Source organism: Protopterus annectens, chromosome 7.part1 (assembly GCF_019279795.1).
Source record: "Protopterus annectens isolate FY-2018-M chromosome 7.part1, PAN1.0, whole genome shotgun sequence".
Taxonomy (NCBI): Eukaryota; Metazoa; Chordata; order Ceratodontiformes; family Protopteridae; genus Protopterus; species Protopterus annectens.
Genome location: NC_056740.1, coordinates 361,669,006 through 361,682,064, shown reverse-complemented (window position 1 = coordinate 361,682,064; position 13,059 = coordinate 361,669,006). Strand labels below are relative to the sequence as shown.

The 13,059-nt window shown below is 38.1% G+C and overlaps 1 protein-coding gene across 1 annotated transcript in view; it reads left to right on the top strand.

Annotated features, from left to right (window-relative positions):
- Nucleotides 1-13,059, top strand: part of DNASE1L3 (deoxyribonuclease 1 like 3) — a 545,096-nt gene that overhangs the window by 358,584 nt on the left and 173,453 nt on the right. The window contains exon 5 of the mRNA XM_044078792.1: nt 4,755-4,867. Coding sequence (XP_043934727.1) covers nt 4,755-4,867 — 113 coding nt within the window. The remainder of the gene's footprint in view (nt 1-4,754; nt 4,868-13,059) is intronic.

The following is a 13,059-nucleotide window of genomic DNA, read 5'->3' as shown; positions in this document are numbered from 1 at the left end:
ACACTAGGCAGGATTTTTGCCAGGTCGAAAATGTAACAGTTCACTGATGGCAATATTTGCTGCATCTCTGATGGTTGTTAATGCTAGAAGCATTAATAATAATTTTTTTTATTGGAAAATTTGCTAAGTTTCCACAAGATTGATGTTGTTATGGTTTGTGAAACATGGTTAAAAAACAATTATTGGAAACCAGTTGTGTTAGGGTATTAATGTTTTTACTATAAAAGACATTCTGATAAAAAAAAAAATCAGGTGGAGGTATTATGATAGGGATTAAAGATAATTATGAGACCTGTAATTATTACATGTTCAATGATAACACCAATACGGGTTCCTATTAGCTGACTGAAGATGCATTCTTTCGAATGCATCTTGGTTGAACTTGAAAAGACGAAAAGGCAAAACGATAAAGCGGCATGTAAGCGAATTCTTCCCTAGGAAAGAAATCGCTTGGCCGCGTCCATCACTTTGCCATTTTTGTCACTGTAGTACAATCTCGGAGTTGGTATATTTAAGTAGAGGGGTGTGGGGGGCACAGCCCCCATGTTGGGGGGTGTGGGGTGTGAAGCCCCCACTTTATGTTATGTTTTAAGTGTTTTTTTTTTTTTTTTTTTTGGAACAGCAATTATTTTTGTTCTAAGTGTTCGAGTTTGTAAGCTTTTGCTTACATGGGGTCGATAAATCTTTGTTCGCTTTTCTAAGCATTTGATGATTTAATATAGACCCCACCAATACTATAGATTGTGTAACTATGACAATAAAGACAACCCTAAAGCATATTACAATTGTTGGAGTGTACAGTCCACCAAAGTCAAGTGCTGATGACCTAGAGGAATTCATACCTTTTGCGTAAACAGAGAGGAAGAAATTACATTACATGGGGACTTATTTATTATAAACAAAAACAAATTATATTGATTTGATTCAACAACATTAGTAGTTATATTCACAGTGCATGTCCAGGAACAAAAAATGCTTCAGATTGTAAAAAAAAAAAAAACTACACCAATAAGGGAAATGGAAACATTAGTTTGTGTGTGTTGTTAAATGTTAAAACTTCTACACTTCAAAAACAAACAAACTTTTGGTTGGTATTCATTTTGCTAATTAGATGCCCCTTTTATGATGGTGATCATAAGGGTTATAAAGGTTAATTTGTTGTGCTTAATAATTCTACAACTAATGATCTTAAATATGCACAGTAAATTATTTACAGAAAATACAGAAGTAATTTGCAACAGATTATAGATATTTTTACAAAATCTTATACAAAACAGTTTGCTAGACCAAGGCATTGACAAGTTGTCCTAGTGACATCCAGATAACCTCAGATACTGGAATCAAATTAGATTATATTAAAAAGAACTACATAAACTGGATCCAAACAAAGCACAGGGAGGAGACAGAATTAGTATTGGAGTGAACACTTCAAAAAGAAAGAAAAGAACTATATTATATATTATATTATTTATGTCATATAAATAATAAAAAGATTCCAAGATTTGAGATTTGTTTATTTTAAGCAAACTAAAAAGCAAAAGGGGAGTAGGACAAACCCAGCATCATACAGACCATTAAGTCTATTTTCATGTTGTGGAAAATTAATGGAGAAGGTAATATTGGATAAGTTATTGTCAGAAATGGATAGTGTGGGACCTGAAACCTTATATCAGCATGCTATGAATGAAAAATTGTGCTGCAATGTAATTTATATAATTTATATAAATTTAACTTCAGCATTTGACAGGGTCATACACAAAACACTGACCAATAAATCAGAGCAACTAGGTATTGATTTACTCTCGATGAGATGGATAGCTGCACGGCTTACAAATAGGACATGGCAAGTATCATGCAGCAATTGGCAGATGAAATTCTTGGTTTCAGTCAGGGTGTCCCACAGGGCTCTGTCTTAGGCCTTTACTTTTTTAGATCGTATCTTTCAGACCTAACTTTCTCACCTGAGGTGTTCTACAATCTATATGCAGATGACCTGAAAATGGGTAAACTGATTACATGTGTTACAGATAAGGCATGTCTGCAAAAGAACTTGACTAAATTGACCATTTGGGCACAGGAGAATAATATGTTGATAAATACATCAAAAACTAAACATATGATATTTTGGACACATAAATTGAAAGGTGAATATTTAATACAGTTCAAAATGATTGAAACTGTGGATTCATTTAATGACTTGGGATATGAGTTTTTCTAATCATATCAACCATTTGGTTAACGATAGTTATAGAACTATAGATTATATAAAAAGATTTACAAAGTCTAGGAAATCAGAAATGATGAAGTCATTGTTTGTTAGTTACATTAGACCAAAACTTGAGTACTGAACAACAGTATGGAAACCTTATAAGAAAACAAGCATGAGTAAACTGGAAAGAGTACAATGGAAATACACCAAGGGCATCCATGGATGTGAAAATGTTAAGTTATTATGAAACACTAAAATATCTGAACTTGTACAATGTCTCTTACAGATATCTAAGAAGAGATCTTATTCAGGTATATAGGGCATTTAGGAACAACTACCAATGGGAATGTTTGGGGTTATCAGAAAGTACTAGTGAATCATCAGATAACCTATGCAGAAGATTCTGTAGGAAGGGAGAAGTGAACTAACTGGCTCTCTGAGAGAGTAGCTGATGCATGGAACAGGCTACCAAATAACATTAAAGCAAGTACTAGTTTAGATATTTTTATAAACAGCCAGAACACTTATGGAAACAAGTGTTTTGGTATATTGACAAGCTAGATGGGCATTAATGGCCATGGTTGAAATATTTGTATGTGTATGTATGTATGTATGTATACATAGGTGTATGTACTGGTAAATGCTTACTATAATTTGCAATATCTCCAAAGTTATTCTTCTAATCAGAATTCTCAGCTGTCCCTGTTTTGGAGAAATACTCCTATTGTCAGGCCTGATTGACCCTTTCAGATTATACACCTATATTTGGAGGTATGTCCCTATTTCCAGGATTGAATTACCCCTTCATAAAATTTTCTAAATCCTCCTCACCATATGTGATTTTTGACGCTGTTTATTCATTTATTGACATTTGTTTACTGGGAAAGTCCAACTGGGCATTAAATACCCATTTTTAATGGAGGCCCAGGGAGAAAAATTCCAGAGAGTTAAATAACATTAAAAATACTTGTATGAATGTGATTAAAAAGTATATATATGTACAGTTTGATAGAGGAATACACTGGATACAATAAAACATGAGGAGACACCAGTGATGTAAAAGTAAAAATAAATAAAAAAATGATGATTAAATATGTCAATCAGTACATGTAGAAGTATTAGAAGTATAGTCTACTATGTTAGGAAATAAAAATAAAAAGATACAAGTCCATCCTAAGAGTGGGGAGAGGGCAGGTGTTGGAAGGTATAGACAGATAGTATGATGAGTGGTTAGGTTAGGAAGAATGTAAAGTGTTTATTAATGTAGATCATACAGGTAAGGTGCATGGGTACAGCTAGTTTAGTACACAGAAAAGCACGCTACATGACCAACATACTAGAGCAATAATAATTTAAAGAAAAAGAACACCTGTCTTTTCATTTACTTGTTCAGAAACAGAAATAAGTGACCTTGTGTGGTAGAATTTTGCATTACAGTTCATTAATGTCTACAAATTTTACACTGCCTCTTTAATAATGTGCTTATATTGCTCCTTTATTTTTGTAACTGTTTTAAACATGTTTCTAAGTAGTATCTTACATTCCTACTAAAAGCAGGCAGAGTTGTACATTTTTTGGTATTCATATTTTTGCTAATTAGATGTCCAAATTTTTGGCTGGATGTACAAACTTTCCAAGGGCCTTTGTGCTGATTTTCAATGTCTGCAGATTGACAGATATGCTTCTAATTCTCAAAAATATATACCATATTTGCCCTTTTTATTCTTGTACTAAACATCCGGTCCCACTCAAAGTAGTCAAAAGATGGCAAACTATTGTACTGCAAATATTTTAATATGTAAATCTCAGCCAGTCGTTGAGTATAGTTAGAGTATTCTGTAGTTCTCATACCAAAAGGTGTTGTGTTTTGCAGATTTTTCAATCTGTTCTCTAACAATGTGGGTGCTGGTAATTTGGTATGTTATATTTACAAGACTGAGATGGACTTTGGGACAATGATAGTCTGAAAACTTAGAGAGGCTTGAATGCAAGCCCTCAGTTGGGCCCCAAAAACATTTTATTTTATTTTTTGGGCAGGTAATCTCATTCCTTATAAAGAAAGAGGGTTAAACCTGAAAGTTTGCAGGTTATTTTAATCTCTTGAATGCAAGTTGCACTTCACATTAGGTTTCCTTTCCATCTGCTATTACAGTTCTGCCCTTGTAAAGCATAAGGTAGTTAACATGTTGTGTATGACTTAACAAGTGGTATTTAGCAACTGAAGTAATGAATAACAATTGGACAGAATCTGAAGCAGCAGATATTTGAAAGTCCGGTGTGCTAATGTCTTGAGGCCACAAAAGAGTCAGATTCAACTAAATGACTAAATTGCAACAGCAAATTTAGAATTATCTGATAAAATGGAGAATTTCATCTGCATCTGGCTGATGACTGAATGCTTATGAATAATTTTAGAATCCTCTGGAGTTTCTACTGCAAACTTGTTTGGCAGTTTCTTGTGCTTTTGTTTCAAGGTTATAAATTAATACTTGAGCAGATCTAAAATTTTGTTTGTACTTATGTTGATTTATTTCATCCTTAAAAGCTGTAAAAGAATTCGTAGTCATCCCTCAGCACACAACTCCAGAAACAGCAGTCCGTGAAATTGATGAACTCTACGATGTTTACTTGCATATGAAACAACGCTGGAATTCTGAAGTATGATTTATGAATTATTGACTTGTTCATTAACTTTAATTTTTAAACATTGTCTCCAGTGCAAAATGCATTCTGTCAGAACATATTATAAAACTAGTCAGGCATGCTACATCAAATAACTAAACAATAGACATGTTCCAGAAATAGTAAATGTACCAGAAAGAAAATTAATACCCCTACAAAAAGATTTGTATTCAATCATTCAGATTATAATATTGACTAATTTTCCATTACAGACAAACATATAATATAGTCTAAAATAATAAAAAATAGTTTAGATTCAGAAAATCAATTTTCTATTCACTGAAGTGTTGAACATTACCAGAAGTGCAATATGTTATCCATTTGTTCACCAAGTAAGCCCACTGGACAAAATGTTCCTTTTTAGGGACAACCTGGGAGCACTGTGTGGTTAGGTGACTTGTTCAGACTCATACATTAGGAAAAATGGAAGTAGAAGGAAAAAACCCTGCACCTTTGATTAAAGGAAGCACTTCATTAACAGCTCAGTGTATTAATCCCCTGCATTAACTGCCAGAGGATTCCAACCAAAGAAGAGGTAAGCTAGCGGGTGTGGTCCCAAGACTGGATGTGATGCCCATGCACTGGCCCAGCAATCAAGGGGCCTCAATCCTCACCACTAACACCAGTGAGGGGCATCCATATAGGGAAAGGATAATAAACACACACACAGTAAAGTACAATTTCCCTTAACAGCACACAAAGATCACAGTCAGTCTGGGGCTGGTTTCTCCTTTTCTTTCCAGGTCCCCAATAAGACTCCCCACTGGCACAGCTATAGGGTCCAGATCTCAGCCTAGTGGGCAAGCTAAAACCTCTAGCAGCCTCTCTGTCCAACCTGTATTTTGTGCCCATGCCCAAGTAGCTGACACACACACACTTTGAGATAAGAGTTTATACAGCCACACAGATACTCCTGGGGAAGGCTGGCACAGGTTCTCCAGCTGTGCCCCTTTTACCCAGACTATACGGTGGAAATCACTGCCACCACCCAGCTAATATTTATCAGCTACTCAAAGGCCCTTATGAAAGGGTATCCAATTATACTGTGCAATATTATTATCCATATGGTAAGCGTGACTGAACAGCAAAGCTTACTTGGAGTGACTTGGTACAGTATCACTATATATATATATATATATATATATATATATATGCAATGTAATCAGCTACTCAAAGGCCCTTATGAAAGGGTATCCAATTATACTGTGCAATATTATTATCCATATGGTTAGCATGACTGAACAGCAAAGCTTATTTGGAGTGACTTGGTACAGTATCACTATATATATATATATATATATATATATATATATATATATATATATATATATATGCAATGTACGCTAGAGCTTAAATTATCTCTACACAAAACAGCCACAGTTGAAAGGTTTAAAATATTTAATAATAAATAATAAAAACACAAGACAATATTTCTTACTACACACTACTAGTCAAGAGTTCAGAGATCACAGAGAAATACTTAAAATAATACCGTAGAAAAGTCCTGACATCGACACAGAATAAGGTTTCCACCTGTCCCGTTGTCAGCGGGACACTCACTGGTTAAGCCACCTTATCCCATTGCATGCTGTATCAAGTAGTGGGACCTGAAAAGTCCCACTTTTGCGATCACACTGAATTGCTGTGGAAAAGTCGCAATTACTTCCGGCTTTTTCATGGCAATTCAGTTACATCACCAACCTGGACCTGCAGGCAAAGCTGCTGCCTGTTAGGTCCGGGTGCTTTAATTCATGCAGCAATTGGCTGCAATTCATGAAAGGGGTTGGTATTGGGGCAGGAAGAGCCCTGCAAAGATTGTAGCTGTAGGAGCACTTTGTTTTAAGTGCTTCTACAGCCGCTAAAAAAAGAATGCAATTTTTTTTTTATATAACAAGCGATCCAGCCAGCCTGCCAGCCATCCTCTTCCATCCAGCCAGCCAGCCAGCCAACCAGCCAGCCATCCTCCTCCTCCTCCAGCCAGCCAGCCAGCCATCCTCCTCCTCCAGCCAGCCAGCCAGCCAGCCAGCCATCCTCCTCCTCCATCAATCCAGCCAGCCATCCTCCTCCTCCAGACAGCCAGCCAGCCATCCAGCCAGCCAGCCAGCCATCCTCCATCCAGCCAGCCATCCTCCTCCTCCATCCAGCCAGCCAGCCAGCCAGCCATCCTCCTCCTCCAGCCAGCCAGCCAGCCAACCATCCTCCTCCTCCAGTCAGCCAGCCAGCCATCCTCCATCCATCCATCCAGCCATCCTCCATCCATCCATCCATCCATCCATCCATCCATTCATCCAGCCAGCCAGCCAGCCATGCACCCAGCCATCCATCCATTCATGCAGCCAGTCATCCATCCAGCCAGGCATCCATCCATCAAGCCATCTATCCAGCAGCTACTCCCACCAACCAGCTAGCCACTCCAGCCAGTCAGCCAGCCATCCAGCCCCCAGCCATTCATGCAGTCAGCCATCCAGCCATTCATGCAGCCAGCCATCCATCCAGCCATGCATCCATTCATTCAGCCATCCATCCATCAAGCCATCCATCCATCCAGTCATTCATCCATCCAGCTGCTACTCCAGCAGCTGTCCATCATACCCATAACAGCATCTTCTTCACCACTCTGGTGGTGACATCATAGTAGAGGGTGTGGCCCGTGTCATATTGGCCACACCCCCATTTCCCACTTTGGCCCGATTAAAAAGTGGCAACCCTAACACAGAAAGACACTTAGTCTAATCTTCCTAATTCCTAGCTATTCCTAAGAGAAAGCACAGATCTAAAATCCTACTTACATCTAGATACAGGCAGTGCTGGTGATGGATGTTCTCAAGATAAAATTTATTTATTTATTTATTTTACATTTATTAACCGGGGGTGTCTGACTGAGCCAAAAAGGCCCTTTTTCAACAGAGGCCCGGGGAGAAAAGCTCCACATAGAAAAATTACAGATACATTTAGACATGATCAAGTTACAAAAGACATGTTTTTACAGTGGTATGCAGCACATCAACAGTTACAATGGAGAGAACAAACAAAAAAATATTAATTTAAAATATAGGCACTTAATAGATTTGTGGTGTACAGCTGAAATTTGGAACATAGGTAGAATACATACATAGTACACAGGTACAGTACATACATTGTAGATTAGCCAGTGTTTGTGAGAATAGTTTTCAATCTTAATCAAGTACTCTAGGTTTAGTATGTGTACCTTATCCACTTTCACTAGCCTGGGGAACAATCATGGCACTGCCAACTTTGCTTGAGATGTTGCCTGATGAGGTCTTTAAAGAAGGCTTTGGATGATGTATTTTAAATGCTAGTGGGGACAGAGTTCCATTTTTTTAGCCACTGAACTACTATACAGCGTATCTCCAAAGCTATTGTAGCTGTTGGTGACTTCTAGTAGTAGTTTGCTTGATGATCTACAAGGCCTTTTAGTTGAGTGATGTTGTACTAGGTTTTTGAGGGCAGGACACTTATTGGGGAGGTAATAGATAGAATGACAGAGACAGAGCTGATTGTAGGTTAGGAGGTTGGGCAGTTGAAGCCAGTGGAGCTGCCTCAAAGCAGTACAGTGATGAGTTCTATATGAGCAATTTGCAGCAAAGCAGGCAATTATGTTATAGCAGGCTTCCATTTTGCTTAGTTCAGTTTTGTTGAGATTAGTCAGAATGGGAGATGCATAGAGTAGGGTGGATAGAAGTTGGGAGCGAGCAATGGCTGATCTTGTGTTGTTGGTAAGAAATGGTTTGATACGGTAGAGTGATCTCAGTTTGGCATGTACCTTTTTAATAGTTAAGCTGAGATGACTATCAAATTTTAGGTGGGAGTCTATGGTTATTCCCAATAGCTTAGCCTGTGCAACTGGAGCGATTGGAGTAGTATTTGTGAAGTAGATAGTGAATTGACTGTTATCAGTGTTTTTGTTAGAACTGGTTATAATCATAAGCTGAGTTTTCTTTGGACTGAGGATAAGTTGGGCTTTGGTTATGTAGTTTTCAATGTCAGAGAATGCTAGTTGAGTTGTTTGCAGGAGGTTGGGAATGTTTTGTGCAGCACAGATTAAGGTAGTGGCATCTGCATACTGAATGATAGATGCATGCTATGTGGAGGTATGGAGGCCATTTGTGAAGATTGTGAATAGTAGTGGTCCTAAGATAGAACCCTGTGGGACTCCTATAGTTATGGGCAGCTGAGGAGAGAGAGAATTTTCCCATTTCACAGCTTGGTACCTGTCAGTTAAGTATCTTTGGAACCAAGTAAGAGTGGAATTTGATAGGTGATATTGGTTTAGTTTGTTTAGCAGGATTTAGTGTGAGACTGTGTCAAATGCTTTGGACACATCCATAAAAAGAGTTGACACCTGCAGGCCTTCATTTCTGAGATGGTTTACTGTGTCTGTGAAGCAGAGGAGGGCTGTAGTGGTGCTATGGGCAGGTCTGAAACCATGCTGAGTAGGTGACAGGGTGTTGCTATCTAGGAGATATTTTAGCATCTGGGTATAGATGCATTTTTCTAGGATTTTTGGCCAGGGGGAAGAGTAAAGCAATGGGTCTGTAGTTATTAAGTTCAGTGGAGGTCCCACCTTTATGTATGGGTGTAACATAGGATATTTTCCAGAGTTTTGGCACATAGTTTTCAACAACTGATCTGTTTATGAGAGTGGAGACTGGGATAGCAATAGCATCTGCTGTGAGTTTCAAGAAATAGCTAGGGAGTAGGACGGCTGCTGTTGATGAGGTTTTTAGTTTGGAGAGCATGCTTTTGATTGAAGTGATGGAAACTGTTTTGAGGGTAAAGCTTGTATTAGTGTTATTTGTGTTGGGGGGGGACAGTGAGGAAGGAACTGTCCTGTGATACTAAGGATAGAATTGAGTTCACAAAGTGGGAGTTGAATTGTGTTTCGATGGGAACTTTAGTGTCAGGGGTGGTTGGTTTGGGGGTAGCCTTTTGGGTGGGTTTTAGTAGCTGGTTTACATTTTTCCAAAATTTTTGGGGGTTGTATTGGTATTTAGTTTGTAATGTTGTGCAGTAAGATTTTTTTGTCCAGCCTAATGCATTTTTTTGCATGGTTGCGCAGTTCTTAGTACTTAGTTAGGCTTTGTGTTTCTTTGTTTTTTTATAGTAAAGCCAGGCAGTTTCTCTGGACGTGAGGATTTGTTTGGTTTCTTTACTGAGCCAGGGGTTTGTAGAGGTTCTAACCTTGAGTTTGTGCAATGGAGCGACAGTGTCTAGGTGTTGTAGAAATGTTTTGTTGAAATATGCTACAGCCTGGTCAAGTTGGAGGGTTTTTAGGGTGGCCCAGTCACAGTTACAGAGTAAAGTATTGAGGTAAAGTTAAGTATTAAATGCTCTAATGCTCTCCTTCTTTCAGTCCTTAAATTGATAACACAGTACTACTGATTCATTTCAGATTACATAATTTCTTTCTGGTTCCCAGGCTAGCAGATCTCAGAGGTGAATGGCCCCTTTGATCTTGCAGCTGGTCAGGAACCAGAGCAATAAAAGAAATTATACATGCAAGTTCTAGCCATTAACTCTGGCCTCAAAACAATAGGCAGAATTCCTTCATCCAGACATATCGGTTCTGAGTTTTGACATCAAAGAATTGGCTTGTCAGCTTTGTTACAGCAGAGTGCACTGTTGTTACATTTTTGCAGTTCCACATTTAACACCATTTTTTTCCCATTTAAGAGAACAAGCCTGTGGCTTATATTAATATTTACAAATAGAATTATATACAAAATTCTATCTGGCTAGGCTGGCAGCCTTCAACTATCTTCACAAAAGCATTCTAAAGTCTTTGCACATTCTAATTGAACTGTAAAGTTTATATGTTAGCCACCATTTTAAAGGCATGTCTTGCTAGCTGAACCACAAGGTTTACTCATTTCTCCAATGAATGACCATTGAATGATCACACAAAAAATGTTTAGTCATAACTAATCAAAAGCTCACTCTCCCTACAACCTACCCGCAAATACTGAAATAAGATTTTTTACAGGGTATACCTCCCCTCAACCCTCATATGGGGCAAGCCCCCATACTCAACTAACTTGCATATATTAAATCCATGGTCACACAATAGAGAGGAAAAGAGAACATCCGCATTAAAGTTCATAGCAGGCTCACACAAACATCAATCGCACAGTGACCGGGATATCTACAATTTAACCTAAGATAAAATGTAACAGACCAGTTGTGTTCATGTAAATTAATCTGATCAGAAGGTCCATAATCACGTGTAGGGAAAACAGTTTATTTACATGTGAACAGACAAACAGATAGGTGCTATGAGTGACCCCACAACACCAGAAAAAAGAAGAAATCCCAAAGGACAAATTGTCTGTACTGTATGCTAAACTGTGTTCTGCGTGAAAATGCCCTGAGTGTTTGCACAAGAAGTTACTTCTCATTCCATTTCATTTGTGCAGGATTGGTTTCTAATTCGCTAATAAATTTTCATAAATGTTTTATAAGCATATTCCCATTCAACCTGCATAGTACAAAAGGAGCATGGTGGTTATGCTGATTATCAAACGCTTCTAAATAAACAATGTTTATCCATATAAAGTACTGATTGCCAATATTAATTTGTAAGTATAAATAATTTGTCAGTTAACCACAGAGGATTAATGCATGTGTTAATGAGTGTCTTCCTGTAGTCTAAGGTTTAATTCTGTCAGTTTCCATTTGCCTCTTGTGTTACTCTGAGGAAGTCCGTTAACCAGAGAGTGACCTGGCTCGTTAACGGTCTCCTGGACTACAAGTCTAGTAACCTATGAACCTATAAAGATTTCCATGTGTGTTAGCATATTACACACAAGAGAGGAGGCTTGTCCTTAGCAGAAATAAGCAGTTCACTAATGCTTGGCTTGTTTCAGACTCATTTAGGAGCCTGATGATGGTCTAATTCCTGTTTCATGCTTTGCTGTGTCAGCTGTGTTTAAAAGTTTACAGAATTAATTTGACAGGATCTGCCATTACAAAGCAAACTACTGGCAGTTGAGTCTAATAAGATTTTGATATCATGGTTAATTAGGTCCATTATAATATGGTCCATAGCTTTACATATAAGACTTGTTAAGTTGATGGGGCTGTAATCCCTGGGGTCTGAGGTAGCGCCACCCTTGTGCAGTGCCATTACAGCAGATGTGTGCCACTCTTGTGGGACAAAGCCAGCTGATAGGCTCAGGTTGAAGAGTTTGAGGAGTGGGTCTGCCAGTGCTTGCTTAGTGCTATTAATTAGGCAACCTGGCATGTTGTCAGGCACCATGGATGAGGTATCCTTCATGCTGCAGTGTAAGTGTTCTCTTGTGATGACTGATGGCATGATTCTATCAGGGATAGGTGGATTTTGAATAAATGTCTAAGGGGTGAAGTTGACAGTTAATTTATTAGCCAGAATGTTAGCAATATCTAATTTATTTATTTTATTTTATTTTACATTTGTTGATCTGGCTATTCCAACTGGGTATATGTCCATTTTCAGTAGAGGCCCAGGGAGATAAGCTCTACTAAACAGATAATAGTAACATCAGGTACAATACTATTTTAAGACTAGAATGCTATTTTCCATAACAGCTTAGTAATCATATAATTTACATATTTAAAAAGACAGAAACAGAGTATTTATAAGGTAGTGACATGGTATACAGTAGAAAACTTGCAATGCAAGTTCCTGTTCTAGAGAGGATCGTAAGAAAGACCATGTTAAACAGACTTTAAGCAGATCTCAATTTCTAAGGCTCATGAAAGGGGTAAAAATAGAGCAGCAATAGAGAGCTAAGTATTCAGAGGACATATTAGGAAGGAATTAGTCTGGGTTAATACATGGGCAAAGCCAGTGAGTTTTCAGGTATTGTTTAAGTTGCTTTTTAAAAGGAGTGTTGAAGAGAGTGATGAAAGATCATTGGGAAGAAGGTTCCAGGCTTTCCCCACAGTGGTGGAGAACAGCGAGTCCCCAGCCTTATTACTGCATTTTTGTATGGATACTAGTAGGCTACTTGCTGAGCGTAAGGCTGTAAGATTTTTGTAGGGGGTGAGAAGGCTTGTGAGTATAGGGGTATTATTAGGATGATAAAGGGTCTTATGGGCAATAGTAAGTTGGTGAAATTGAAGCTGATTGTGCAGTTCTAACCAACCCAACTGTTGTGGATTGTGACAAT